This window comes from Lactuca saligna, chromosome 8 (genome assembly GCF_052625555.1).
Source record: "Lactuca saligna cultivar CGN05327 chromosome 8, ASM5262555v1, whole genome shotgun sequence".
Classification (NCBI taxonomy): domain Eukaryota; kingdom Viridiplantae; phylum Streptophyta; class Magnoliopsida; order Asterales; family Asteraceae; genus Lactuca; species Lactuca saligna.
In genome coordinates, this window is record NC_136424.1 from 52,802,829 (window position 1) to 52,830,640 (window position 27,812).

Here is a 27,812-nt window from a genome sequence, read left to right on the forward strand (position 1 = left end):
TCTCTATTTATTTCTCCAGTCAAGTTGCTTTGGTGAAGGCAACCCAAAAGGACCATGCACAACCGGGTCAAGTACTTGCCTAATATGGTTGCAGCCTTAGACACTATTCCAACAGGGAGTTCATCTCGTTGAAGATTACCAGCGATATTTTGGAGTAGACTCCTGTGATCTTTGGTTCAGTCAAGGATGGGATTTTGGAGCTAGTGGATACTCGGCTCGGGGACTCTCAGACCGAGGTCGTAGCGAGGCAATTGGGGTCTTATCTTGAGCCCAAAGCTTGTGGACTGCTACGAACCTGCAGGAAGGAGTATCATATTGTTAGATCTTGTCATTTGGGATTGGAGGTGAATATTGCACCATGTCTTCAGGAGGGTCAACCATAGGATTGGATTGTTGTGTAGGTGCCCTTTATTGGGCTTCTAATAAATAAGCATGCATCACAAATTTAATTGGAATTTAAATTTGTAGCCCTTGCGACTGCTAGAAAAGAAGCAAAATTATTAAGGAATTTGATCTATGAAATTCCTTTGTGGCTAAAGCCTATATCACCCATCTCTATACATTGCGATAGTGTTGCCACCTTGGTGAAAGCATACACTCAAGTTCATAATGGAAAAGACATGACATTTAGGTGTTAGGCACAACATGGTACGCGATCTCATTACTCATGGTATCATTTTTGTTGAGTTTTTTCGATCTCAACAAAACTTAGTTGGTTACTTGACGAAGGATTTAGCTAGAGACTTGATAAAGAACTTGGTTATAGGGATGAGATTAAGGCCCACTTGATATCTCTATGGGTGAGATACCCAATTCCCTTCTAATGCAATGTTAGAAGTTGAATTTAATATGGAAAGATTGCTTATGGAGATTGAAGCACATTTATTTTACTACATCCTAAGGTATGTGCTTATAACATGTATTTTTAAAGTAGGTTGATTAAGTTATTAATAGTTCTTTTGAAAAAAGTGCATTAACAGGTTCATGATGTAGAAGGACTACCTATGTGAATGTGAAGTGATACCGCTTCAGAAGGCTTGGGCTAGGCTTTTATGCACTCATGAATGGATAGGACACATGGTTGTAATATTGTGAAGTATAAAACATTAGATATTTTGTTTGACTTATGTGTATAGTATCTTCAATTACTCAGATGAATTGATGGGTTTAATCCTTAGGACATCCTAATTCTGGAGTATCTGACATGTGTATTATACTAATGTGAAAATTTAATCTAAATTTGATTTTTTGTTTGCTTTTAGTTAATTAAGGATTACACACTAAAATGCTGGAGAAATGTTGGTGATTTTAGTGTTATCAACATATTTTGGTGTAATTATTATTAATAATGAAATATATTGACACTCATTTACTAACCGAGCTTGGTGGTGCTGGGAACACACTCGGTGTAATAATTGTGAACCCGGGAATACATGGGTCCGGGGAAGCACCACTGCATGCAGGCTTCTAAGGGGTTGTAGCCCCTTGGCGAGGTCTAGGGGTAGTGCCCCTAGCAAGGTCTAAGGGGAAACGCCCCTGACGGGGCTCGGGGCAGCGCCCCGAAACATAAACAGATTTCTATAACAAGTTAAGCTCTAACAATGCATTTCTCGCCAATTATAAGTGGTGACATCACAATGATGTCAGAATCGGTCATGTCTTATAACCATATATCTAACTACTTGGAGCCTGATATTTGTTTGTCAACACATGTAGATGATTGTGGTGCTTGAAATCTATCCATCTCCCTTTCTTCTTTCTTTCTTTCATTTATGTTTCTTATTTTTCCTTTATTTATTTCCTTTTTCCTTTGTCTTCCTCCCCTGTAACACAGGAAAAAAAAAAGACCCCCCCCCCCCCCCCCCCAAAAAAAAAAAAAATAATAATAATTCATGCTAAAAACACCGCCACCATCCTCCAGCTGAAATCAAAGCCATAAATCAGTACATGAAATCAAAATCGAGTAGCAAAACTTGCCCTAAAAATAAAGCCAAACCAATGCAATTAAAACCATCCCAAATCACTACCATTGAAAAAACTTGTCGAAATCAAAACCAAATTATGAAATGAATACCTAACTCAATATGATGATGATGATGAAAAAACATCATGATAAGGTAAATAAAACCAAATTGACGAAACAAAGCCTAAAATCTCAAATCTTATTTTACCAGAATAATCCCAAATAATAATGTCAGTGGGATCGAGATGAACCGGTGATGAGTTGATGAGCTGATGAATTTGTATCATAGGTAACTAGGGCAAAGTAGATTGTTCATTGATAATGTCGATGAGATGGTAGGTGATCGTGATTTCATGGCTTTCAGTTAAGGCGTTGTGTGAGGATGGGGATGGTTGAATGTAGTGGATGATGACAATGATGTTCCTAGTGTAGAGATGATAAACAATGATGTGTGTACTTGGTTAAGTTGCAAATGTTAGTGGGTATGTTTGTATCTTGTGACATTTAGTATGTGCTTTTGTGTTTTGTTGAGAGAGAGAGAGAGAGAGAGAGAGAGAGAGAGAGAGAGAGAGAGAGAGAGAGAGAGAGAGAGAGAGAGAGAGAGAGAGAGAGAGAGAGAGAGAGAGAGAGAGAGAGTTTTATTATTTTTTAATTATTTAAATGGATAAAGAATGAAAGAAAAAAATAAATGTATAAGGGTATAACAATAATTTCAGTTTTCAGAGAGACTAAAACCACACAGAAACATAATCAAAAGGATCATGAAACAAAAAAAAAAATCGAGATTTTTTGGATTAAACCTTAGAAAAAATGTATACCACACGGACCATTTTTGCAGTTTTGTCATTTTAAAATATGGTTTTGATGGACGTTTTTTATTTTCTGTTTTGAATATATAAATACTTTTGAATTTTTTTATGAAGTTTAAATTGTTTTTATAGTGTTAAAATCCATCAGACATCCGTTACATGATTTCTGATTACTGAGCTATTCCATCAGTAACCCATTTTAAAATACGTATCCATCGTTAATCTGTTGATAATTGTTAGTGACGGAAAAACTAGTTGCTAAATTTGTAGTATCAATCGGAAAATCCATCACTCACAAACGATTGCCGGCAAGAATATACCGAAGTATTTGGATCTGTTGCAATTCCGTTGTTAAAACCTGTTAGCGACGGTGTTGGCGGTGGATAATGCCCTTGTAGATATGTAACATTACCTACTAACACAATCCCTGCATACCAATAAAATAATTTGTTGTCAAAACATAGTTTTTCCCAAATGCATAGAATATCCCCAACATTCCCTTCGCATTACCACGAACAAAATCAGAATTAAGATTACCCCACAAAGATCAAACAATCGCTACACCTAAGCATTTCAAAAAGGTTTCTTATATTCCCTAGAATTTAACCTTATGTACATACTTGTTTGTTTCTGCATTCTTCTTTTAAAAATGAAAAGATATATAATATACCTGTTTCACCTTGAATAATTTACCAATCATATAAATAATTTCTCACAAAAATATCCATCAAAACACATGGTGGAATTTGTCATGTAATTTTCTTTACCTTTCACATTGTAGGTTCTAAATACGTTCCCAATCGTTAAAGGAAAATGACTTACGAGGATAATAATTTTTTTTCTCTTGTTTAGGTTTAGATAACTTTATTTTTTTCTATATATTTGGCTACTTAATTTGTTAAATGTGTTCACATATAACAGGTGACAATGGTAATATGTAAACACATTTAACAAGTTAAGCGGTCAAAGATGTATAAAAAAAATGTTAAAATATGAACAATTATTTTTTATAAATTTCTTAAGAATTTTTATAATTTCTTATATATTTTTATGATATTTTTTCCTATGGGTTTTCAAATACAATGTTTTAAACTTTGCTTATAATTTTCTTTTTAACTTTTTTTATACTTTTATATAATTTTAATACAAATAATTTTTAACCAAATATTTTATAAATGCTTAAAACTTTTCTTACAAGTTTTTAACTTTTTTTTTTGTTTTACATTTCATACAAAATTTTTATAATTTTCATACAGATATTTCAAAACTTCTTATTACAACAGTTTTAAAGTGTTTCACAGATTTTGTATAACAATTTAATATTTTCTATAACATTTTAAAATACATCCGTTAAATACTAGTTTAAAATGTTGTATAAATTAAAAGTTTATAAACTTCTAATTAAAAAGTATTAAAAAGTTGTAATAATTTTAAAACATTTACATCATATATATATATATATATATATATATATATATATATATATATATATATATATATATATTATTTGCTCAATAATAATTTCTTTTTATTTTTTTAAAAAACCCTCCATACTTACTGTTATACATTTAATTTATTTAATTTTTTGTTAGATATTATTTACATTAAAATATTGAATATGCTTAAAAAAAGAAAATTATATATAATAGCCTATATAAAATATTTCACAAAAATATATATATTTATTAATTAAAAAGTAAAGTTTATAATTGATCAATATTTAAATAATATTTAGAAATTATGAATCTTTTCAAAATAATGTTTGAAAAAAAAAAGATAAACAAATATAAAAAATAAAACCGCTATTAAAAATAAGGAAAATGACTTATCAGATTAATTAACTTTTTATTTTGTTCACATTTAGACAACTTTCTTTTTTTGTGCATATTTAATTATTTATCCATTTAACTTGTTAATGTGTTCACATATTGTCGTTGTGACCTGTTATAGCCAATGATAATAGTAATATGTGAACACATATAACAAGTTAAATAATCAAATGTATACAAAAATAAAAAAGTTAGCTAAATATGAAGAAACCGACAAAAATAATTACCCAGGTAAGTCATCTCCCAATTGTAGACTTATTAATAAATAATAATGCCAATTAATTGTTCTAACTGTCTACACAGACTTTTACAAGTCGAATGTTTGTCGGTATACACCCAATATCCCTTGTTCCAACCTATAAAAAATATTATAATTATTTTAAAATATTTTTCTGGTATTAAGAACATTACAATGGCTAGATGTTAGATTCTTTTGTCTAGTAGAGACTACAATGATAAAGGGGATCATATGTATAGTTGTAACTTTAGGGCACACAACAACATACCTATCCAGAACACCCAACCTCAAGTAAGATTTGCATCTAATTCCTAAATGATAATCTAAACTTTCAAGATTTCACAAAAAAACAATCGCAAGAACTTAACATGGGTTTTTGTTTGTTTTTCATTTGTTTGATTCCATTTGTCTAAAATAACTTATTGAAGAGTGAGCTGCTAAAAGAAAACGAAACCCCCATAACATCTGACAGTTTATCTTTGTTTGGTGTCATTCGTCCGAACCTTTTGAGCAATTGCATGTTTGATGACAAAAGAATGTGATCATGTTGAATAAATTTCCTAGTTTGTACATGTTTGTTTGATTCACTTGTTTGATCATTTTCAATGACATACGTTCAATAATAATACTTTGTGTTGTATTAAAAATTGGTTTTCTGATTGTTTGTTCTCATTTGTGGTTTTGAATATCTGAAATCAAAATTCATATAATATGTGATAGGAAAAGATTAAGCCCAACTAGTGATTAGAAATTTGGGCTCCATGGATATGTAATTAGTTAATTACAATACTTATCAACCTGAATAATAGATACACCATTATCCCTTCTACTTTTCGTTTGATCTCATTATCTCAATTAAACAGATATGTGTTTTAGGCAAGTAGAAAAAACTGTTAATTCTCTAATTATATGTAATGATCAACTGGGATTTTGTAGACCAAGTATATTAAAATATTAATATATTAGTTATACATAGAAATGTCTGGCAAGACATAACCCCTCCTGGATTGAGATGGAATTGTCCTAACTTTAATATGCTTTTTGTTTACAACCCATTCCTTTTTCTTCTTTGCAGCAACGCTAGTGGGAATAAGAATTCTATGTCTCACATTTATTCAGCATAAAGGGGGTAGTGAATGTGCATTGGTACAGAAGTCAAGTTAAATATATAAAAATTATATTATATAAAATAAAACACGAGATGAGTTTATTATAATATAACATTAACGTAAGGAAATGTTAAGACATCTCCTCTAGCCAATTTTTAAATTATATATAGATATCGTAAAAATCCCAACTAGGTTCCATGTGATATCATATTAATACTTATGCACTACACGAACGAGTAGAAGGCGACTAACGATTAATCACTGCCTACAAAATGAGCAAAATAGTAGCAAAAAATGAAATTTTAACACTTTAAATAAGTTATATCTCAATAAAACTTTCTAAGGAAAGATAAGTGTTGTATTAACAACATTACCCTATTTTGTTATCATATTAGTGGTATTTACGAATATTTTTACAATATCAGTCATATTTAATTTTCTAAAATTTAACAAATTAACAATTTAAGGTCTCCGATTAATTCACACCTAGCCGATTAATTCATTAACCTTAGTCCACCGACTATCTAACGTCAAACGCTCTTTTTACAATATATATATATATATATATATATATATATATATATATATATATATATATATATATATGTGTGTGTGTGTGTGTGTGTGTTCAAATGACAACAAGTATGTAAATTATATAATCGAAAACGTAAGAATGCTTCTGAGCCACATTTAGCCCAATTATGTTTTTTTACATAAAAATTCCTAGAAATATGAAATGTTAATTAAATTAAAAGAGAAAAAAGTAATTACTATTATCATTTATAACAGCATAACCACCACCAACCACGCGTGAATATACTTTTATATGAATATTCATAATATATCAGATGTGAATATTCATAGGATGTTCGGATATGAATATTCACATTTGAATATTGAATAATATTCATATTGAATGTAGTTTATATCTTATTCATATATAAATATTTATATGTGAATATACTATATAATATTCACACGTGAATATGTCTTGTATTATTTATATATAAAAGTCTCATGTAATATTCACATACGAATATTACATGGTGTATTCATATGTGAATATACCATATGAATAATACATCGCATATGCATATATGAATATACTTATTTATATGATATTTACAAGGGAATATTCATATGTGAATATAACATTAATATTTACAAGTGAATATATCATGTAATATTCATGTATGAATATATATCATAGTACATTCATATTAGACTTAGCGAATCGGAATAATAATATTAACTTGGATAGATTTCATGTTTGTGTTTCCAAATAATTTTCAAAATCTGTAATTTGTCCCTGTTGCTTGCGATACCCGAATTCAGAAGTAGGACAATCCAAGAACAAACCAATCCGAATTACATACCTAATTCGAATTGCGAAACACAAAATATCTTCCCTTGATTTGTTTTAAGAGATAGCGAAAATCCAATGAATAGATTTCAAGTATACGAGAGTTCTACTATTTTCCTAGAACATTCACATCATATTTATACATTGAGGAAAAGTTGTTATAATTGGTTACACCAAAATTAGCGTGAAAATATGGTAGTTATTGGATATCACTGACAGGGGCTCTTCCCCTTGCACCTCACTAGGGGTGCTGACCGTAGGCCCCACCTAGGCACTGCCCCTTGGAACTCTATACCTATGGGTGATGCCCATGGACCCCCGATATCCCAAGCTCATATTTATCATTCTGAGTGTATACCCCACATCTCTAATCTCGGTGAGTGGAATATAACTCAACATATCTCAATATTAATAACAACTACACTAAAACATGTTCATAACACTAAAATCACCAGCAATTTATATATAATATCCTATTGCATATTCATATGTGGATATACTTTTATATATTATTCACGTATGTTATATATATATATATATATATATATATATATATATATATATATATATATATATATATATATATAGGCACCTTGCCACACACATGCCCATGAACGGACAAGGGAACAAGGCACCTTTCCACACACATGCCCATGAACGACCAAGGGAACAAGGCACCTTGTCACATACGTGTATGGGCATGTGTGTAGCAAGGTGCCTTGTTGCCTTTGTCGTTCATACCCTTGTTCCTTTGGTCATTCATGGGTATGTGTTTGGGAAGAGGCCTTGTTCCCTTGGTCATTCATGGGTATGTGTGTGGCAATAGGCATTGTTCCCTTGGTCGTTCATGGGTCTATGTGGGGGAAGAGGACTTGTTTAGTTGGTCGTTCATATGCTTGTTCCCTTGGTCGTTCATGGGTTTGTGTGTGGGAAGAGGCCTTGTTCCCTTAGGTGGCTTGCTTGCCTTGTCAGCCTAGCATGCATTGTTCCCTTGGTCGTTCACGCATGGGTCTGTATGTGGCAAGGTGCCTTGTTCCCTTAGTCATTCATGGGCATGTGTGTGGCAAGGTTCCTTGTTCCCTTGGGTAGCCTGACTGCTTGGCTTGCCGTGACCTAGCCTTGCCAACCTCACATCCATTGTTCCCTTGGTCGTTCATGCATGAGCATGTGTGTGGCAAGGTGCCTTGTTCCCTTGGTCGTTCATGGGCATGTGTGTGGCAAGGTGCCTTGTTACCTTGGGTAGCCTGACTACCTGGCTTGCCATGAACTAGCCTTACCAGCCTCACATCCATTGTTCCCTTGGTCGTCCATGCATGGGTATGTGTGTGGCAAAGTGCCTTGTTCCCTTGGTCGTTCATGGGCATGTGTGTGGCAAAGTGCCTTGTTCCCTTGGTCGTTCATGGGCATGTGTGTGGCAAGGTACCTTGTTCCCTTAGTCGTTCATGGGCATGTGTGTGGCAAGGTGCCTTGTTCCCTTGGCCGTTCATGGGCATGTGTGTGGCAAGGTGCCTTGTTCCCTTGGGTAGCTTGCCTTTCCAACCTCGCTTGCTTAGGTTTCCCAACACACTCGTCGGGCACCAAGGGTGGTATTAGTCCCCATGTACCCCCTATATATACATGTTGCATAAAGAGCTTGGTGACAGGAACAGCCACTGATTTCCCCAAGGATGCATAATTCCCAACACCATGCATTGTTCGTCATATACGCTTCTGGGCACCAACTGGTGGTAGTCCCCCATGGCCTATATATCATCACTCATTATACGACAAGGGCAAATTTGTAGGGTTGACTTGGAACTTTTTTTTTTGAGACGTTTTGACAAAGGTTATGTGAGGCCCCGATATTGACCCTTCCATAAGGTGTTGAGGATTTTTTGGTATTTTGTGATGCATCCATCACTGGGTTAGGGGACGACCTTATACAGAGGGGCCAAGTGATTTCTTATGCTTCGCAGTAACTGAAGCTACATGAGGCATGATATCGTACTCATGACCTGTAGTTGGGGGGCAATGGTGTTTTCCGGTAAGATTTGGAGGCATTATCTTTATAAGGTCCGGTGTTTTCCGTCAACACTTTCCATGTCTCTCAGTTGTGTAAGTGAGTGTTGGATAGAGAGGCAGTGGTTCCTTTAGATGATATTCAGGTTGATGAGCATCTGAATTATATTAGGAGGCCGGTGGCTATATTGAAGAGAGAGATGAAGGTCCTACATAATAAGGAGATACCTTTGGTAAGGCTTCAATGGCAACATTGGAGTGGCTCCGAGTAGACCAGGGAACCCGAGGCAGAGAAGTAGGAGCATTACCCAGAGTTTTTTCCCACAACAGATTTCATGGACGAAGTCTAAGTCAAATGGGGGAGAATTGTAACATCTTGTTTTGAGTTACTTTCACTTTTGACCCTTGTATCGAGATTTATTACATTCTGGTACTTCTGATGTAAGATTTGTGGCTGAGAGGGGATAATATTGCCATTTTTGGAATTTTAGGGTGGAGCCACATACGTTGGGCGTATGTTTGCGTATGCAGGGCATACAGGGTGAAGTCCCAAACCCTAATATTTAGGGTTTGAACCCTATTTATTCATCTTTAACTCTCAAATGTGGTTCCTTTCATCAGCCTCCATCCTCTCAAAACGTTTTTGCAAACCCTAATCTACCATGTGAGCATTTTTAAGCTTAAGTGTGTGTATTTTGAGCCTTTGAAGAAGAAGGAAGAAAGTGTTGGGTTTTGATATACTACAACATCCTATGGTGCACATACAACCCTAAATACCTTGGATCTATGTTTTCACTAATTATACATGGAAATGGTTTCCAAGGTATTAAGCTTACAACTAGCATGCATTTAACGTAAAATATAATATACTAGTTAGTATAACATACCTTTTGATGGAGCTTGAAGACTTGGTGTATTTGGCCTTAAAGTGCTTAGCCCCAATAGTGAGGAAGCCTCAAATGGAATCACAACACACCATGGACAAAGGATGAACTTGAGAGAGAATTCCATGCACGCAAAAGACACCATGAACTCCAAGAAGATACAAGCGGCGATTTTGGGTAATGAAGTATCTATTTATATGTGGGATTTGTAGGGTCATGGATATAACCCAAATCCATACCTATGGGTTTTATGATCCATGGTTCATGTGGCCCAACTCTTTATGTATCCATACATAAATTTGGTCCAACATGGATCATAAGCCCAACACATATAAATATAATTAATTATCATAGTTAGTCCCCATAGATTTAATTAGTCTCTTTTGACAACTAATTTAGTTCCAAATTAATTCTTGATCAATATTAATTACAAAATATGATTTCATATTAATATATTATAACTTATAATATATTAATAAATCATAAATAACCTTCTCTCAAAAGTCCATCCTAACAAATTGTCCTGATGATATGCAACCCAAATGGACCACGCTACTCTCGGGTCGAATACATACCAATAATAGTTATGGGCTTAGACACCTAATCCAACAGTCTCCCACTTGGATAAGTCTAAAACTATTATTCAAGTATGACTCCAAGATCCCGACTAGCAATCGTAACTCTTAAAAGCGTTTTCGAACTCTGAACAAATCAATCACATGTCCATTAGATAAGGGGTCATATATTCCTCCATTCTAGATATCATATGGACTGAGACATGGATTATAATCATTCTCTCTGTCCATTTGTTGTTTCCCGATTTCCGATTTACGACAACTGACTAATTGAACAAATCAAATCAGTCTAGGCCTGGCCGAGCACTTACGTTTGTCATCACCAAATCATCGAGGGGCCCACAGATATCGCTTTTATCCCTCCAAGGGTAAAAGGAATGGATAAACTTCGACTCATATGCTTGTTCTACTACTTGTTGAATCATACACAAAGGAACATTTTATAACATCGAGTTACCAAATGCGTTTACGTGCAATCAATGTATAACCAACTCATAGGCAACAAGTCATATCTCTAGGTTTGAAGAATATAAGATATTATTGTCTCATGATCACTCGTGAGAAAATCCATGAAGTGATTCAAATGAGCGTGGGTTGAATCCAATACTCGAATCCCTATTCCAGGAGTACTCATGAATGTTTTAGTAACTCTTACTATGTCCACTACCTTGGACATCCACAAACCCGATTCATAACAGTTTTGCCTTAATACCTACTTCCGACGTATTATCGACTGTGGATGGTTTGAATAACTTAGTCATTCGGAAAGAATAACCTAGTTGTTCTGGAAGTCAAAACATGCAAAGTGAAACACAAGAATAATATTAATCACCTATGGTCCCAAGCACCTTTAAGAGTAAATAAAACACATTTTATTTAAATATCGTATTGATTACTCATTATTCATTGTATAATGTTTCAAATAATCAACTTTATACTTGAATTAAAACAATAGTGTTCCCATGCTCCAAGCATGTAAACTATGTTTTCTAAACACTAGTCATGCCATACACCAAGTATGCACACTATGTTTATCTATGATCTTTACGTTGTGAAATAGATCAATTGAACATGATTCCAATAATGCTCATTTCATAATCCCAAATCTTTATCATAAATGTAAGAATTCCAAATTCCTACCATTTAACGAAATCTGTTAGATTGTAAACTTATATGCATTGATCCCTCATAATGACTATGCACAAAGTCACAAAGACTTGTCAACAGACATTACAAAGTATTCCAATGGAGATCAATTCCATGGAAATGAAGTCTCAAATTCAAAGTACATTACTTTGGACATCCTTCTTGCATTAGGCTTTCTAATCTTACACAGATTTGAAAGAACAACTTCCACCTATGGAAACTTTTCCAGATTCCCATTTTGACTATCACTTCTGAACAAGAGTTACCTATTTTCAGAATATGTCAATATGGTCCTTCAAAAATTAACACTTATACTTCCAACTGTCCATGAGCAACCAATCTTTGGTAAACCTTAGATTGTTCTTGACAATGTTTTAATCATTTTAGTCATATCCAATTCTAGACTTTTCCCCTCTTAATGCCTTGAGCATTTGGAAAATTTAGAAAGGATGAACATTACAGCAAATGCAATCGATCCTATATCCGAAGAATATGGGATACGATTCATGATGTCTCACATAAAGACATGATACTAAACCAATCTTTTGCCACAATATTTTTTTATTCGCCATGTTTTCAAATTTTGACTATGAAGAGGGATGCCGTAATCATAATCGAATTTTGAAAAAGCAATATATATATATATATATATATATATATATATATATATATATATATATATATATATATATATATATATAATTTCCTTAAGTCAAACCATTCCAACATAAAATTCATCTATATACTTGACTAAACATGATTAAAATCTCACTATCTAAGATGATTTGAAATGAAGTATAATTTCCTCTCCCTTAATTATAGCAAAACAACTTTTCAATCACTGCAACTTCACGAATTGAAATTTTTGTTTTCTATAATTAACGCTTAACATAATAATCATGCTCCCACTAACATGATAATTATTAGCATAACACTTATGCTCCCACTAGCTTTGACATGTACTCAGAAAACAGCTGGACTTCTAGAAATCAATACTTTATTGTCTCTCTTACCAAAGTTCAGATTTCTGATACTAGATGCTTTGATAAAACTTTATCAAAATCATACACCTTTCCTTAGATAGCTCACATGTTTATCTAAGCAATTTTAGAACTATGAAAAGGGATGTTGTAATCATATTCTCAATTGTTTAGACCTTTTCCATTTCTCACAAGTCTATGTTAGTGTGTCGGTTACCCACACACGCTCCACTAATGACTTTGAGAATGCAAATGTCACAATTGCTATCTACTAAAAATCTACTTAGTGAAAGCGTTTCCTCACCATTATTTTCATGAATCGGAGAGAAACCTTATGACACTTAGATTTTATGGTGTATAAGTTCCTATCCATATGAATTTTGTCAAAACCATAATCACAAGACAAGGTTAGTGACTATTCCAAATTCATATGGATTGAACTTGTGCAGTCTTAACTTCTTACCTCCTGGCAGCCCATGGGCCTGCCATTGCTTCCAAGTAGTTATGCAATCAATTGAGAACTTTCAGAACTCCTATGCAAAGCCAACTTTAACTGCAATGGGCACAGAAATATCAACACGATAGGTTATAAACCTCAAGTCGTGTGCTAGTGAAGAACTGTAGGTTTTATCCTTGATTAGTTCTTGAAACTTTCAAAACCTTTAAGAATCCCACTGTCCTCTAGACATATAAGACTCTCTTGTCAAGAACCATTGCTTGACAAAACAAATATTCAAGGGAAAGTGTGGATTCTTATCAAGACTAACACTTCACGCAATTGGCCTAAGTTTATCTCTGTTTTACCCAAAACATCACAACTTACCAATTTCAAATGTACAAGAGTAGAAAACATTTTACTCTTACATTTGACTAGTGTTAATAAACCTTTTTTAAGATGTGTCACTCAAGTTACAATCTTGGAGTATGACTCTAAGACTTTGTTTTTGGAACGAAGTATGACTCATCTTCTTGATTTAACCATTCCAACAATTCATGTCTCCTCTTCTCAACCATAACAATGCACTAAGATGTCTTTAGAGGATTAATTGTGATATGGTATCTTAATCACTAAGAAAGAATCAAATCCATTTTCCAATATTGCTATCAATGGAATCATATAAACAACCATTTTTCACAAATGCCACTGTAAGGATATTTGAAATAAAATAAAACCTTATCTTTTATTTAAAACTTGCGGAAAAACTTATCCTTACAATTCAAATGCATATGAAAAAAATTTGTTATCTATTCCTAAGCAATATATCATAACTCTTAAGCAACAACTCACAAATCTGATCACCGAACCATGCGATCGAAATCCATCTTCAAGATCAGAATCATCATATACTTCCTTTAAGCTTCCTCTCTTCGATTCTACAAAACATCAAAATATGATCTGGTCACATCATGTATAAGAATCTCAAATAGGAACTTAATAGAGTTATATAGTGCACTTTACCCGAAGTAGAGTCAAACTCTTTGACTTTACCAACCTTATGATTGTTCAGGTAATTTAGGCAGCTTCGCAACCAATGCCCCATCCTTTGGCAATAGAAGGTTTGGGAAGTTAATCTTCTAATCAAATTTGCTTTAATAGTCCTCAAATCATTTTTGATTCAACAGCACCAAGAACATAGGTAAGATCATTAAGGGTCAAGTCATGGTCTATCACATATTAGTCCCAAAAGAACTCACTATGTGACTTAGAAAGTGATTGAACATCCAACTTTTTCAAGACTTTGACACCCAACTCTCCTGGCTTGTCAATATGTGACTTCATCTCCAATATGTGATCACACATAGACCTTGCTTGCTAATAGGGCTTGAGTGACCTTGAACTTGTGGGTTATGGAGAATAATTGGAGGGGGTGGAGGAAGTGAAATTCCAAGAGATTTGGGTAGATCATAGATGTCGAAACTAGACATCTAAAATGGGAGATATTCAAGTTAGTTGATTTTTAGGTCCTTAATATAACACCCAATATGAAATATTAAGGCTAGGACCCAACACAATATTTTATAACTTGGAAGAGGAATGTCGTAATCCAAGCTATAAGATATTTGAAGGTAGGCGGATGACGATTCACCAATTTCCACCATGAAAAACGAAATAATTTATTAGGTTTTAATTGGATCTGAAACTTCTAGATCTTTTGAGATTCATTAAACTTTTCAATGGCATGTTTCAATCTCGAGTGTGCCCTCTCAAATTTTGTGACTGGGATGCAGAGGATCACAAAACAAGGTGTAAATAACCATGCAAACTCACTTGGTACCCTTAATATTATCACCTAATCGAAGTGTCGGTTACCCACACGTGCTCCACCGATCTATGATAAACATTAAGTCACCCTTTTATTATCCTTACTAGTCCAAGTTGATGTGTCGGTTACCCACACACGCTCCACCAACGACTTGGTAAGGTACAAAGTGTGAATTTCATGGGTTAGCACTAAATTCACATTTTCCTAAGTAATTAAGATTGGGAATTTAATAAGTGTTTAGTTACTTAGTATTTATCATTATACTTTTAATGAAGGGAGAATTATAGTCCTTGTCCTACTAGTTCGGCTAACGACCCTCCACCAGTCAAGGAAGCGGTGGGTGAGAGTGGACACTCATTAAACTGCCATTTTATAGGCAGTAACCTTATACCCCCCTTATAGACCGGCTTCGTGAATGAGTCCTACTAACGCCAAGATTGACTTCACTCTTATACGTATATATAATCATTAACTTTTAATATTATAATAGTATAAGGGTGTATTTTAAACATTTAAAATACCTGGTGGTTTAATTTATTAATTAAACTTTACTCTTAATTTAATTAAACTTAAACCATGTCTTTATGAAATTATTAACTCTTTTAATTAAACACTTTAATTAATTTAATGAAGTCCATAAAGTTTGAACTTTAACTTTTAAAATTCTAGAGTTTGGAATTAAAGTGTATATGGGGTGACTTTACAAATTCCAAAACTTGAGGACAAGTTTTGAATAATTCAAAAACTTATGGTTTCCATAGCTTATGAGTTTTAAAGTGGTTTAATGGAAAAACTCTTCAAGTTCCATAACTTGTAGACAAGTTATGTAAGACTTTAAAAGCATTTAAAAAAATGTGACTCTTCATATTTTTCATAACTTATGGAAATTTTATGAGTTATAAAATTCATAAATATGACTTTTCAAGTAACTTGAGGACAAGTTACAAAAACACTTATTATTACCAACTTCTAGATTAATTTGGATTGAAAACAACTATCTCATATTTTTTTCTATTAATCTAAACAAACTCATAAACATGAACATTCATAATCAACATTTTTCAAGAATCATATAAACATGTATAAAACTTGAAACTTTGATTATTATAATTTATTTGGATTAGAATAAACATTACCATACTATCAAAAAACAAATTTTATGAACAAAAACACTTTGTGGTAACGATTCTAATCCAAAACAGGCAAAAAAAAACTCGAAGATATGCTATCAGGGGGTCCAACTCGTCGAGTGCATGAACCAACTCGACGAGTTGGATGAATTTGTTCATGGACTCATCGAGTCTCATGTTCATACAACAAAAAATTTGATTTTTTTTAGCTATTTGCATCAAGTATAATTGAAAACAACCTGGCTCTGATACCACTGTTGGGTTTTGGTATACTACAACATCCTATGGTGTACATACAACCCTAAATACCTTGGATCTATATTTTCACTAATTATACATGGAAATGGTTTCCAAGGAATTAAGCTTACAACTAGCATGCATTTAACATAAAATATAATATACTAGTTAGCATAACATACCTTTTGATGGAGCTTGAAGTCTTGGTGTATTTGGCCTTAAAGAGCTTAGCCCCAATAGTGTGGAAGCCTCAAATGGAATCACAACACACCATGGAAAAAGGATGAACTTGAGAGAGAATTCCATGCACGTAAAAGACGCCATGAACTCCAAGAAGATACAAGCGGCGATTTTGGGCAATGAAGTATCTATTTATATGTGGGATTTCTAGGGTCATGGATATAACCCAAATCTATACCCATGGGTTTTATGATCCATGGTTCATGTGGCCTAACTCTTTATGTATCCATACATAAATTTGGTCCAACATGGATCATAAGCCCAACACATATAAATATAACTAATTATCATAATTAGTCCCCAGAGATTTAATTAGTCTCTTTTGACCACTAAATTAATTCCAAATTAATTCTTGATCAATACTAATTAAAACATATGATTTCATATTAATATATTATAACTTATAATATATTAATAAATTATAAATAACCTTCTCTCAAAAGTCCATCCTAACAAATTGTCCTGATGATATGCAACCCAAATGGACCATGCTACTCTCGGGGCGAATACATACCAATAATAGTTATGAGCTTAGACACCTAATCCAACAGAAAGTACATACCATCTTGGAGGAGTGAAGCACTTTAGGCCAAGATTCACACCATCATTTGGCATCACTTGGTGGTATAATGTTTAGAACTTAGTAAAGTTATACTTGGATCATGTTTTGGGCTTGAATTTTGTTCTTTTGGTCCACTAAGCTTGGTATTATGAGTATGGGTTACTCTAATCCATTTGAGTTGTTCTTTCAGAGGTTTTGGAACCTCTTGAGTCATAAAAATGTAATATTAGACATTAGTTCCTTCCCATGCATGGTCTTAATGGATTAAGAGATTAAGATCTTTGGTGTTGGGCACTTAATGGCCATGCAAGACCATAAAGTTGGAAACTCTATGGTCAAAGACATCATTTTGGACTTGGATCTGGAAAATGGACTTAAGCGCTTAAGGATTAAGCTCTTAAAGAGTTGGGTTGGCATCCAGCTACATACGTTGGGCGTACAAGGGGTACGATGTGCATATATAGTCAACAGGCCCGTGCCTAGTCATTCATCATGTATGTTGGGTGTACATGTGAGTACGTTGGGCGTACTCAACTAGGTTGAATCGATTAACTTTTTGGGAATTTTGACTTTTTACCTAATTTTGACCAAGTTTGACCTAGGGGTATTTTGGATTGTGTTTGAGAATTGGCCATTGGATGAATAGATGAAGGTTAGAGCTAAGATTCAGATTTAGGACCTCATCAACTATTGTTCAACCTATGAGGTGAGTCTTCCTCACTGTACTTGCAGGTCGAAGGCTCCAAGGGCGGCCCATGGGATTGATATTCTATTATATATTGTTTTATGATATGTTGAGTATGAAATAGAGTTGTATAATTATATGATAGTTGCTGATATGCAAAGACCGGTAGATCTCTAGGACTACCTATGATTTTTGGCAGCATGATTATATGTGTGTTGTTTTTGTTTGTTATCTGTTATATTATGAGATATTGTGTGGGATTGAGACTCTCCTACTTTGTGCATGAGTCAACAAACCGAGGGTATTCCAGCCTAATGAATGAGTGGACCCAAGGGTATTCCAGTCCGATGACTGAGTGGGCCCGTTATATATTTTTATCCTGTCTAATAACTAAGTGGACATGTTGTATATTGGCATTCCAGTCTAATGACGGATTGGGCCAAGGGTAATCCAGACTGATGGTTGTGGACTTGGGGGGTATTCCAGCCTGATAACTGATTGGATCCAACATGCTTGTTTTTATATGATATGTGTTTTTATGTAGTGGTACTTTGTGGGAAACTCACTAAGCTTTGGCTTACAATTTTTTGTTTTGGTTTCAAGTGCTTCTGAAGGAACGTGGGAAGGAGAAGACGTGATCGTACACATCCTAATTTTATGATATTGATCTTCGGAAACTCTATTTTGAACAATGTTTTGAAAACAATGGTTTTGTAAACACTTTTATTAATAAATGGCTTAATTTGGAAAGTTTAAATTGGTTGTGATTTTTAAGACGTTACAAAGTACTTCAAAGGATAGGGAATCAAGCTTACAAGCTTGAATTGTCCGCCGAACAAGAAGCTATACATAGTACCTTTCACGTTTTTTTTTACTAGAGGAAGTACTTGGGAGAAGAAGTGGACATGCTTCCACTTTCAGAATTAAGGATTGATAAAGATAGAAGGCTAGTTGAAAAGCTTGAAGAAATCATTAACCGTAAAAGGAAGAAATTACATCATACGATGATTGACATGGTTCTAGTATGAAGGAAACACATGACAGGGCCGAACCTCGCGTAGGAAACATATAGCGAAATGAAATGTCGCTATTCTCATCTGTTTGTTGATGCATGATTTTGGGACGGAATCATCCAAAGGAGGATATAACTATAACACCTGTGTTGCAAGCTAGATTAGTCATAGTATGTAATCACTTTGGTCAACTATTGTAATCTTTTTATGAGAAATTAAGAAATGATCATTCATATATTTATGTGCTTATGTGTTTTATATGATGTTCTATGCAAATTATATAAGTATTTAATAATAAAATAAATAAGATCAAAATACGTATCGAAAATAAGAGATTATTTAGGACAAATAATATTAAACTAAGTTGTAGTATAGGTAATAAAGAGTTAGGAGATATAAGGAATGCTCGAGTCTGACTTAGAATGAAGAAGTTATCGTATGTTGAAGTTTCGTGTTAAATCTGATATGGCTATGGATATTGCAAAATAGTGAATCGGAGATAGATCACTTATTAGCCTAAGGGGTCTAAACGAAAGTAGCAGTGGTTGTTAAACCGAGAGCATGTATATAGAGAACATCCAAATCTAACTTCGTATGAGCAAGTTATGCTTTTTCGAAGTTTTAGTACAACAATATACGACTTAGAAACCGAAATTGAATTCAGCCGATTGTTAGGTAAAACAATCTAAACAAGAGTTGAAGATCTCGTCCATACTTATCCGTCAATATAAGGACAGTCGAGAATGGATATCAGATGAGAGAGTTATGATTTTTACACAGACTTTAACAGTCTAAGGTTGTAAAAATATAACTTTAAAAATAAAATCAAAATTAGTCGACATAGTCTAAATGAAAGTTGTATACCTCGTCGATAGCTACATGTGGATAGAAAACCCATCGAAAACGGAACTCATATGAAGAAGTTATGCATTTTTTTTTTATGAAAACAAGAAATTTTGCGCATAGTCGCGCGCACCGATCAGGGGCACAACACGCTCTGGCCCTCCATGGAAATCGTGACAAATGGCACACCTCATAATTTGACACATCATCATGGTCAACCATAAGCGTGATGCGCATGGAGCAGAGGGCGTGATGTGCCTTGTGTTTTCAGCTATATATACATACATGATTTTTCTTCATTTTTTCACTCATCTTTTCCTATTCTCTTTAGAGTATGGTTCATTTGGGAACAAGAGTATGATTCCTACAAGGACAAGAGTAAGATTCCTTTAGGAATGATTTTATGTCCTTGCAGGGAAAGAGATGATGAGATGCAGATAAATGGCTCCTACAGGCATCTAGATTGTGTATTTTTAGAGGAGACAAAGAAATGTTCCTTAAGAGGAACAAGATAAGAGAGTTCTTTGTAAGAACTTAGATATAATCCAAGTGGGATGAAGAGTAATGAATCCGCAAGAGATTCAAGAGGAGAAGGAAAGATTAAGGATCCACGAGGGATCATAAGAGAGAAGAGTAAGATCAGATGAGTGTACCGGCAATGTTAGTGAGATTTTTTTCCCTTAGAAGATAGATGATATTAGAGTATGAGATGTGACAGTTGGTTCTAGATGGGAAAAAAAGTTGAGACATTAGAGAAGAGAAATAGTAAAGAAGAGATAGAGTAGAGAAGACAAAGTGAAAACAAGAGACAAAGTATAGAATAAAAAGAATAGAAGAGAAATAGCAGATAAGAGAAAGAGTGCATAATAGATAGAGTATGTGCAGAGCCTCAGAAAAGGCTAAGAAAGATTAAGAGATGAAAAGAGAAGTATATAATAAACAGTTTAAATGACAAAGAAAGAGATATATATGAAATGAGAAAGAGTAGAAAGAAAGATTAAAGAAGAAAGATAGAAGAGATAGATGAAAGAAGAAAGAATAGCAGTATATGCTATTAGAGAAATATATTAGATCACATAGTATGAGAAAGAAGAGAAAGAAGAAATATAAGAAAAGTAGAAAGAGTAACTCATGAGACATGTTTGTCTGATGTAGTAGAGATTTTATGTTTTGCAGGTTTAAGTAGTAGCAGCCATGGTACCGGAAGAAAAGACATGAACATAATGACATGAAATAGATTGTTGGATGTTATTTGTGTATTTCCTTGTTTATTTAATATATTAGAATTTTATTGTAGACCCATGATTTTTCCTAGGATGTAAAGTGTTTTAATTTGCATAGAATTCCTCCTTTATTAGATAAAACTCTTATATGTCTCTTAGATTAGATGTTCGAAAATCTAAATTGCTATAGCAGACCTCTCATTTATTTTATGCGGATGATGTTATTTTTGTGGGCTTGGACTCAGAAAAATGTTACTAACATTATTCTTATCTTACAATGTTTTTGTTTGTCCTCGGGATTGAAGATTAACTTACAAAAGTTTAATATTTATGGCATTGGGGTGAATTATAGTGAAGTTGTGCAGATGACAGAGATTACGGGTTGCTTATCGGTGAAAATTGCATACATTTACCTATGCCTTCATGTTGGTGAGTGTATGATACGTGTGGTTGCTTCAAAGACCGTTACTAAGATATTTCAGAAACAATTATCATCTTAGAAGGTAAAAACGCTCTCTACTGGTGGTCTTTCAAACCTTATTAAATTGGTTCTAGGGTCTCTTGGGATGTTTTATATGTTTATTTTTAAAATGCCAACATCAGTGAATAAAAGTTAAAATGTTTGCATGCTAGATTGTTTTAGGGTAGATCTTCTTACAAAAAGAAAATTAGTTTGGTTAAATGGGATCTTATGCTTGCTTCGAGAGAGAAATGAGGTTCGTATATTGGTAGTTTAATGGCTCTCAAACATGTTTTACTATATAAATTGAAATGGAAACTTTTAATGATCAAAGTTTGTTGTGGGTTAAGGCTTAGAAAGCTATTCCTGGCTATAGTTTGGAGTGAATTTGGAATTTGAGAAGGGAGATTAGGGGAGGGGCCGAGAATGTTCAATTTCCAGAGTTGGTGGATTGTATTGGTCCCATGGTGTTCACTGTTCACAGATAGGGAAGAATTTTGGCGTTTGAATATTGGAAGTTATGATGGCTATGGGGTTAGTGATACGAGAAGGGTTATGTATGATTATCACTTTCGAATGCAAGTATTTCAATAAGATGTAATATGTACATTCCAAAAAAGTAAACATTTTGTGTTGGAGGATTCGGCTCAATAGATAGTGTCATGGTTGTGCTGCGAGAAAAATCATGAAGATGTTACACACACATTCCTTACGTGTGAGATTGTTTTAGCCTTATGGTTTTTGGTGGCGAGATGGTGTGAGTTGCAGGTCTTGATCTTTAGTGAGGTTGATGAAATTTTCGATAGGTCGACACTATGCTTTTTACATTGAGTAGAAGAAAGGGGATGAAAGCTATTATTTTGACTCTCTTTTGGATCACATTGAGATTTCGTAATAATATCATTATTGGATCAAATAGCATTAGAAAAGATTCATTAGGTGAGTTGATTTTAAAAAAAAATTTTAAAAAAATCCTTTTAATAGTTCGAGTCGATAAATCATATGTTTAAAGGCAACTATTCTAGTTGGCTTAAAAACTTGTTGTTAGCCATTCCCTTGTAATTTGCTTGTGAGTTCTCTAGCATTCTTGTTTTTATATATTTATATACATGGAGCTGTTAAAAAAGTGAAGCTAAATGTAGCATTATTATAAGATGATTATTTACATATATAATTTTGATACAACTAAAAAGAAAAAGGTGTAAAGATTCGTTGTGAGTGATGTGGGTGTCTAACACATGATTCAATTCCCCCCATGCCGTAGAAAACTTTTTATTGATTTTGTGTAAAGATGAAAGATGCCATCGTTAGGAGTTATAATAATTCACTTGGTGGAGGGCTACCCTACCCTTTTTTCTTATAAAGAAGAGGCCAAATGTTTGAATCCCACCACCGCAAAGTAAACCCCTTTTCCTCATACTTTCAAAAAGTCTCTTTTATTAATCCTCCAAAGGTAAATATAGTGTCCTTTCAAACCAATATCAACTTACCACCATCTCTAAAAAAAACACCAAAACAATAAAATAAAAAAAATAAAAAAAATAAAAAAATAAAAAAAAAGACTCATATTGGTTACGGGTCTTAAAATTACTTTCATAAAAAGTCTATCACCATTAGTTGTTTATAAAAGGGATACATGCAATTCTTATTATAGTAAAGGTTATCTTTTAGACGATGTTAAACAGCCCCACACCACGTTGTCTCACGAGTATCATTATATCATGTGATTATATGATATAAGTGGGTCTAAGTCACAATAAACTTAATTCCTATTTAGATTAAAAGTTTTAACTGTGATTGTTAAGTTCAAACTCTCAATTTTCAGTAAATATATCACCCCATGACCAACTATGCAGTAGAACCCTATTGTGCTTTGGGATCCATTCATAAAAATGTTGTTAATATGCCAATATTTAATTGGTTGATCAAAGTTATAACGAGTTAGATATGATACAAATCGAAGATTGGTTGTATACAATTGATAAATGCATGTGAACTTTTATGTTTTATGTGATTTCTTATATGTTTTTGTTTTTAAAATCTAGTAATTGTGAAATTTATATTAATATTGTTATGAAGTTTTGGTTTAGGCCACTCTAGTTCTAATGCAACGTTCATGTAACACAGTACTATACCCTAGAAGCAATATATATCACTCTATACTATTATTATAATCAAAACTGTTTTCTATCATTCAAACTATTTTGTGTAAGATTATTGTAAGTTGCTTTTAATAAAAAAAAATACTATTGTTTTGCTTTCATCCCAAAGTAGCTTTTCCTATTAGCCCGCTAACTAATGAGAATTCATTCACACTAATACGACAACAAAATAGTCAACAACCCATGAAAACTTTACATCATATTTAATTAAAACCCTTAAATAATTACACCAAAAGAGATACAAATACGACAAACAACCAAAACTAGCCAACAAAAAAACAAGAACCGAAAACGATTATGAAAACACATAATTCCATTTTGCCATCAATCCTAACCTTTTTCCTAATATAATCACTAACCCAAAGGAGGAAAAAGAAAGAATTAAATTTCCCTTATTATCCTCCTATTTGTTTCCTCTCTTCTAATCTATCTCCTTCCTTGCTTTCCTCATTTCTTGAAAATGTAGACATCAAAAGATACAAAAACATTGGGAGATGTGAGGAGCATGATCCTTACATTAAGGGAAAGAGGTCAAAAATTCCATATTCCAATTGTGTTGGGAGTCTTCATAAGATTTTGTCCCTCAATCTTAAAAACATCACTTCTTCTTTCCCATGATTTTGACTTACAATCCAAGAATGATGTAGTAGACCAAAGTTATAGGCAAGGCGATCAACATTCCGAAAATAACCCTGAAAAATTCGTTAAACATATATCAATATCCGATAATACAAATTAAATCATGTTTTTGTTTTTTTTTTTTTTAATTCAAAGACGTTTTCCTAGTCAAAATGTACAAATTTCAAAGTAGATAGAGACCCTTTGATATTTCGTTATCAGTTTCAATCATCTTTTATAATATTCTCTACGCATAATTACATGTAAACATCACCTTTACAACACATTATTTTTATGATTAAATATATAAAACGAATTTATTATAATTTAAAAAAATGGTTTTTTGAGATATCCATCAAGTAATATGGTCAAACTTTTTATACTTACGCAGTACTAAGAATTGCTGGATGAACGTTGTACTCCTTTGCAAAAACAAAAGGGACAATTCCTTGGGGCAACGCAGCCTGTTAATTTAAATAAATAATGTAAATATCAAAATAAACTTAAAAAAAAAGTTAAAAAATAACATTTAATACTTAATGTCAAAATTAAAAAGTTATTTCATGATATAAAACTTAAATAATGGCTCCAAAATTTAAATAATTAATTAGACAACATTAACACAAACTTGTAAAAACAAGTACTATAATTTCCTAACGATTAAAATAAAAAAATTATGTCACAATATAATTTAAACTAACAAAATATAAACAAAATATAAGGTGAAGGTTAGTGGCTTAAAAAGATTAAAATAATACTATAATAATGACTGAAAATGAAATGTAGGTAAAGAGTTGGTGACATATATATGATTACCTGTACAATTGCGACATGGAGAAGATTGCCACGCAGGCCGACGGCGATAGACGCCGCCGCCATCACCGCCGGTCCCGTCAGAAACCTCACCGCCATTGCAAATGAAGCAACTGAATTCCCACATGCTATGATTTTTGGTTGAAGTGCCATAAATAGTCCTTCAAAATACAAAAACCAGATAATAAATAACATATCTATAGATCAATTACAAACTATAAAAAACTAATATATTTTAATTATTTATGATTTTATTGTAGCATAGTATTAAATTAGATAAAAAAAGTAATAAAAAAAAGTTACTTACCTAAGCTAAACATAGCCATTCCAAGACCAGCATCCGAGAGTATTGAGATCGACTTACTAATTATGACGGGCATTGCCAAATGCCACCTGTAATAATAAAATAAAAAATATATTTATTTTAAATAAAATCTTATCCTTTTCTGGAAAATACAGAAAGTCGTTAAAAAATTCTGAAAGTATGAAATATGAATAAATGTGAAATTGTATAATCGTATAATAATAAATATTTTAATTTAATACTCTGACTGACATGTCGGATTACCTGAACGACACGAGAGACCAGATTAGACCAATCAGACTGGAGTACGTGTTTGGGTTCCTGATCAATTTCCGCCAAACCATTATCAATATCAATCGGGTCATCACACTCGCCGGCGGCATCTGTTTTCCAGCACCACCGTCGTCCATCGAGACACCCTTGGGGTGGAGCTCCGCCGTGGAGCTTGAACCGAGTTTGTTGAGTCCGATTTGAGCTTCTTTATCCTTATCATCATCTCCATCTCTATCTCCACCGAAAGTGAAATCTTCTCCCCCCAATGCATCTACAGTACCCAACAGATTCATCAGTTTTGATTCGAAAAATATCATAAAAAGATTTGAGATTTCATGGTTTTTAAGGATTTAATTAATTACCTTTGGTTTCACCGTTTTGGTGGTGATCGGAGGGGACTAACATCCTGATCTCCTTCGCTCCACCCTGTTGATCTGCACCTGCACGACCCGGCTGCTCCGTCGTCGCTCCGAAATCATTACCGCCGAAGACGTGAAGCCCGCCGCCCTCGGACACCGGGGAAGCACTGGAGCTCCAGACGAACATGTGAAGCTCTTTAGCGTCATGATTAGTTTTATTTTGAGCGCCATTTTGTAACGGTTGTGGCTGCGGTTGTGTCAGGGGTTGTTGACTTTTAGCAGTCTTCGTAACCGATGAAGTGATTTCCGGATTCGGCGCCGGATAAGCTGCCGGAACTGTCTGCGGAGCTGGGTAAAATCCAAACCTCGGAGAATTCATATTCAGAGGTCCCGGAGCTGTACTCTCCTCGAAATTCGAAGGTCTGGGTGTCGGACCTCTTGATGACTGAACTGAATAAGCATCCGCCGGACCGAAGTTCGATAACCGGCCACCGGGAAACCCCATCATGGAGTAGAAATCCGAGTGATTAAAGTTTGAACCTCTGGGAGTCGGGTTTCTCGACGAGCTTAAACTGTAAATCTCAGCTCCGGTGAGATTCGACGGCCGGGGAGTCATTGAACCAAGCCCAAGAGATCTCCTCGACGCGTTTGATTTTCTCACAGTCACATGAAGCTTCCCGTCGTTCCCGATCTCCGCATCGGTTTCCAGAAAATCATGTCCGTCAAGCGAAACGACATCAGACTCGACCTTGAAAGAAACAATGGAAGCTGCCGTTTCCGGGAACTGCTCCATTATCAGCATCTTCGCGCCACGATATTCAAACAAGAACAGAAGCAGAGTGTACCATATAATACACTGCAACACCACCACTTGCACCATTAAAGATCCTGAATACTCACCATACATAGCAATCAACAACGGAATCCCCATAACCAGTGTATTGGGAAGCGTCGAAAGCGAGAAAATCGTTATCATCCATTCCAAACTCCCATTCTTGGTAAAATTAGCCCACAAACCGAGCACCACCAGCATAATGATTTTCTGAAGAGTGTCGGCGGCGATGAAGCGGAAGTTCATAGCGTAAGGATTGTTCATGGATATAAAATGGAAAGACAGCAAAGGGACGGCGAAAATGGCGACGAAACGGTTGATTCCGGAGCACTGGTCGGGGGTGAAAATCTTCCACCACCGCACACTGCCGTAGGCGAGTATCATGGCGACATACAACGGCACCATGGCGGACATGACGGTGTAGAAATCATGGCCGGTGATCATTTTTTTTCAGATAAAGATAGATAGGGTAGGGGAGAAGTGAAAAACCGTTATCCTTTCTGACAGATTTTGTTACTGAGAGATTTACGGCGGATTGAACAGAAGACAGAGACACAAGTACAAGAAAGAGAGAATTAGGAAGGGAGGAGGGGACTGAGAAGTGTATATATAGGCAAGAGTGGAAAGGAGGTAGTGTGACTGTAATTATTTTATCTTATGAAAAAAAAAAAAAAAAAAAGAATGTAATCTACCATATCAAAACGGAAATTTTAGGATTAATTTATTTATATATTGTTTAGATCCCAAGATCGTTTTACGTTTGATATGGTAACTTGTGGTGTTTGGTTTTTGTTTAGAAGTTTTTATAACCTTTTATGTATGCGGACACTAATACGTTTTGGTTTTCAAAGTCTTTGTTATTTAGAAGATCGTAGATGTTAAGACAGGGGCGGATTTATA

The 27,812-nt window shown here is 34.1% G+C and overlaps 1 protein-coding gene across 1 annotated transcript; it reads right to left on the minus strand.

Annotated features, from left to right (window-relative positions):
• Window positions 1–23,883: 23,883 nt before the first annotated feature.
• Window positions 23,884–27,498, minus strand: LOC145012734 (auxin efflux carrier component 3-like). The gene is made up of 6 exons (XM_078971520.1): window positions 26,084–27,498; window positions 25,713–25,992; window positions 25,452–25,537; window positions 25,148–25,305; window positions 24,719–24,795; window positions 23,884–24,405 (listed from the first exon to the last, which is right to left on the minus strand). Exons 1-6 carry the CDS (start codon window positions 27,354–27,356, stop codon window positions 24,339–24,341), a joined length of 1,941 nt encoding a protein of 646 aa, XP_078827646.1. The 5' UTR covers window positions 27,357–27,498; the 3' UTR covers window positions 23,884–24,338.
• Window positions 27,499–27,812: the final 314 nt, after the last annotated feature.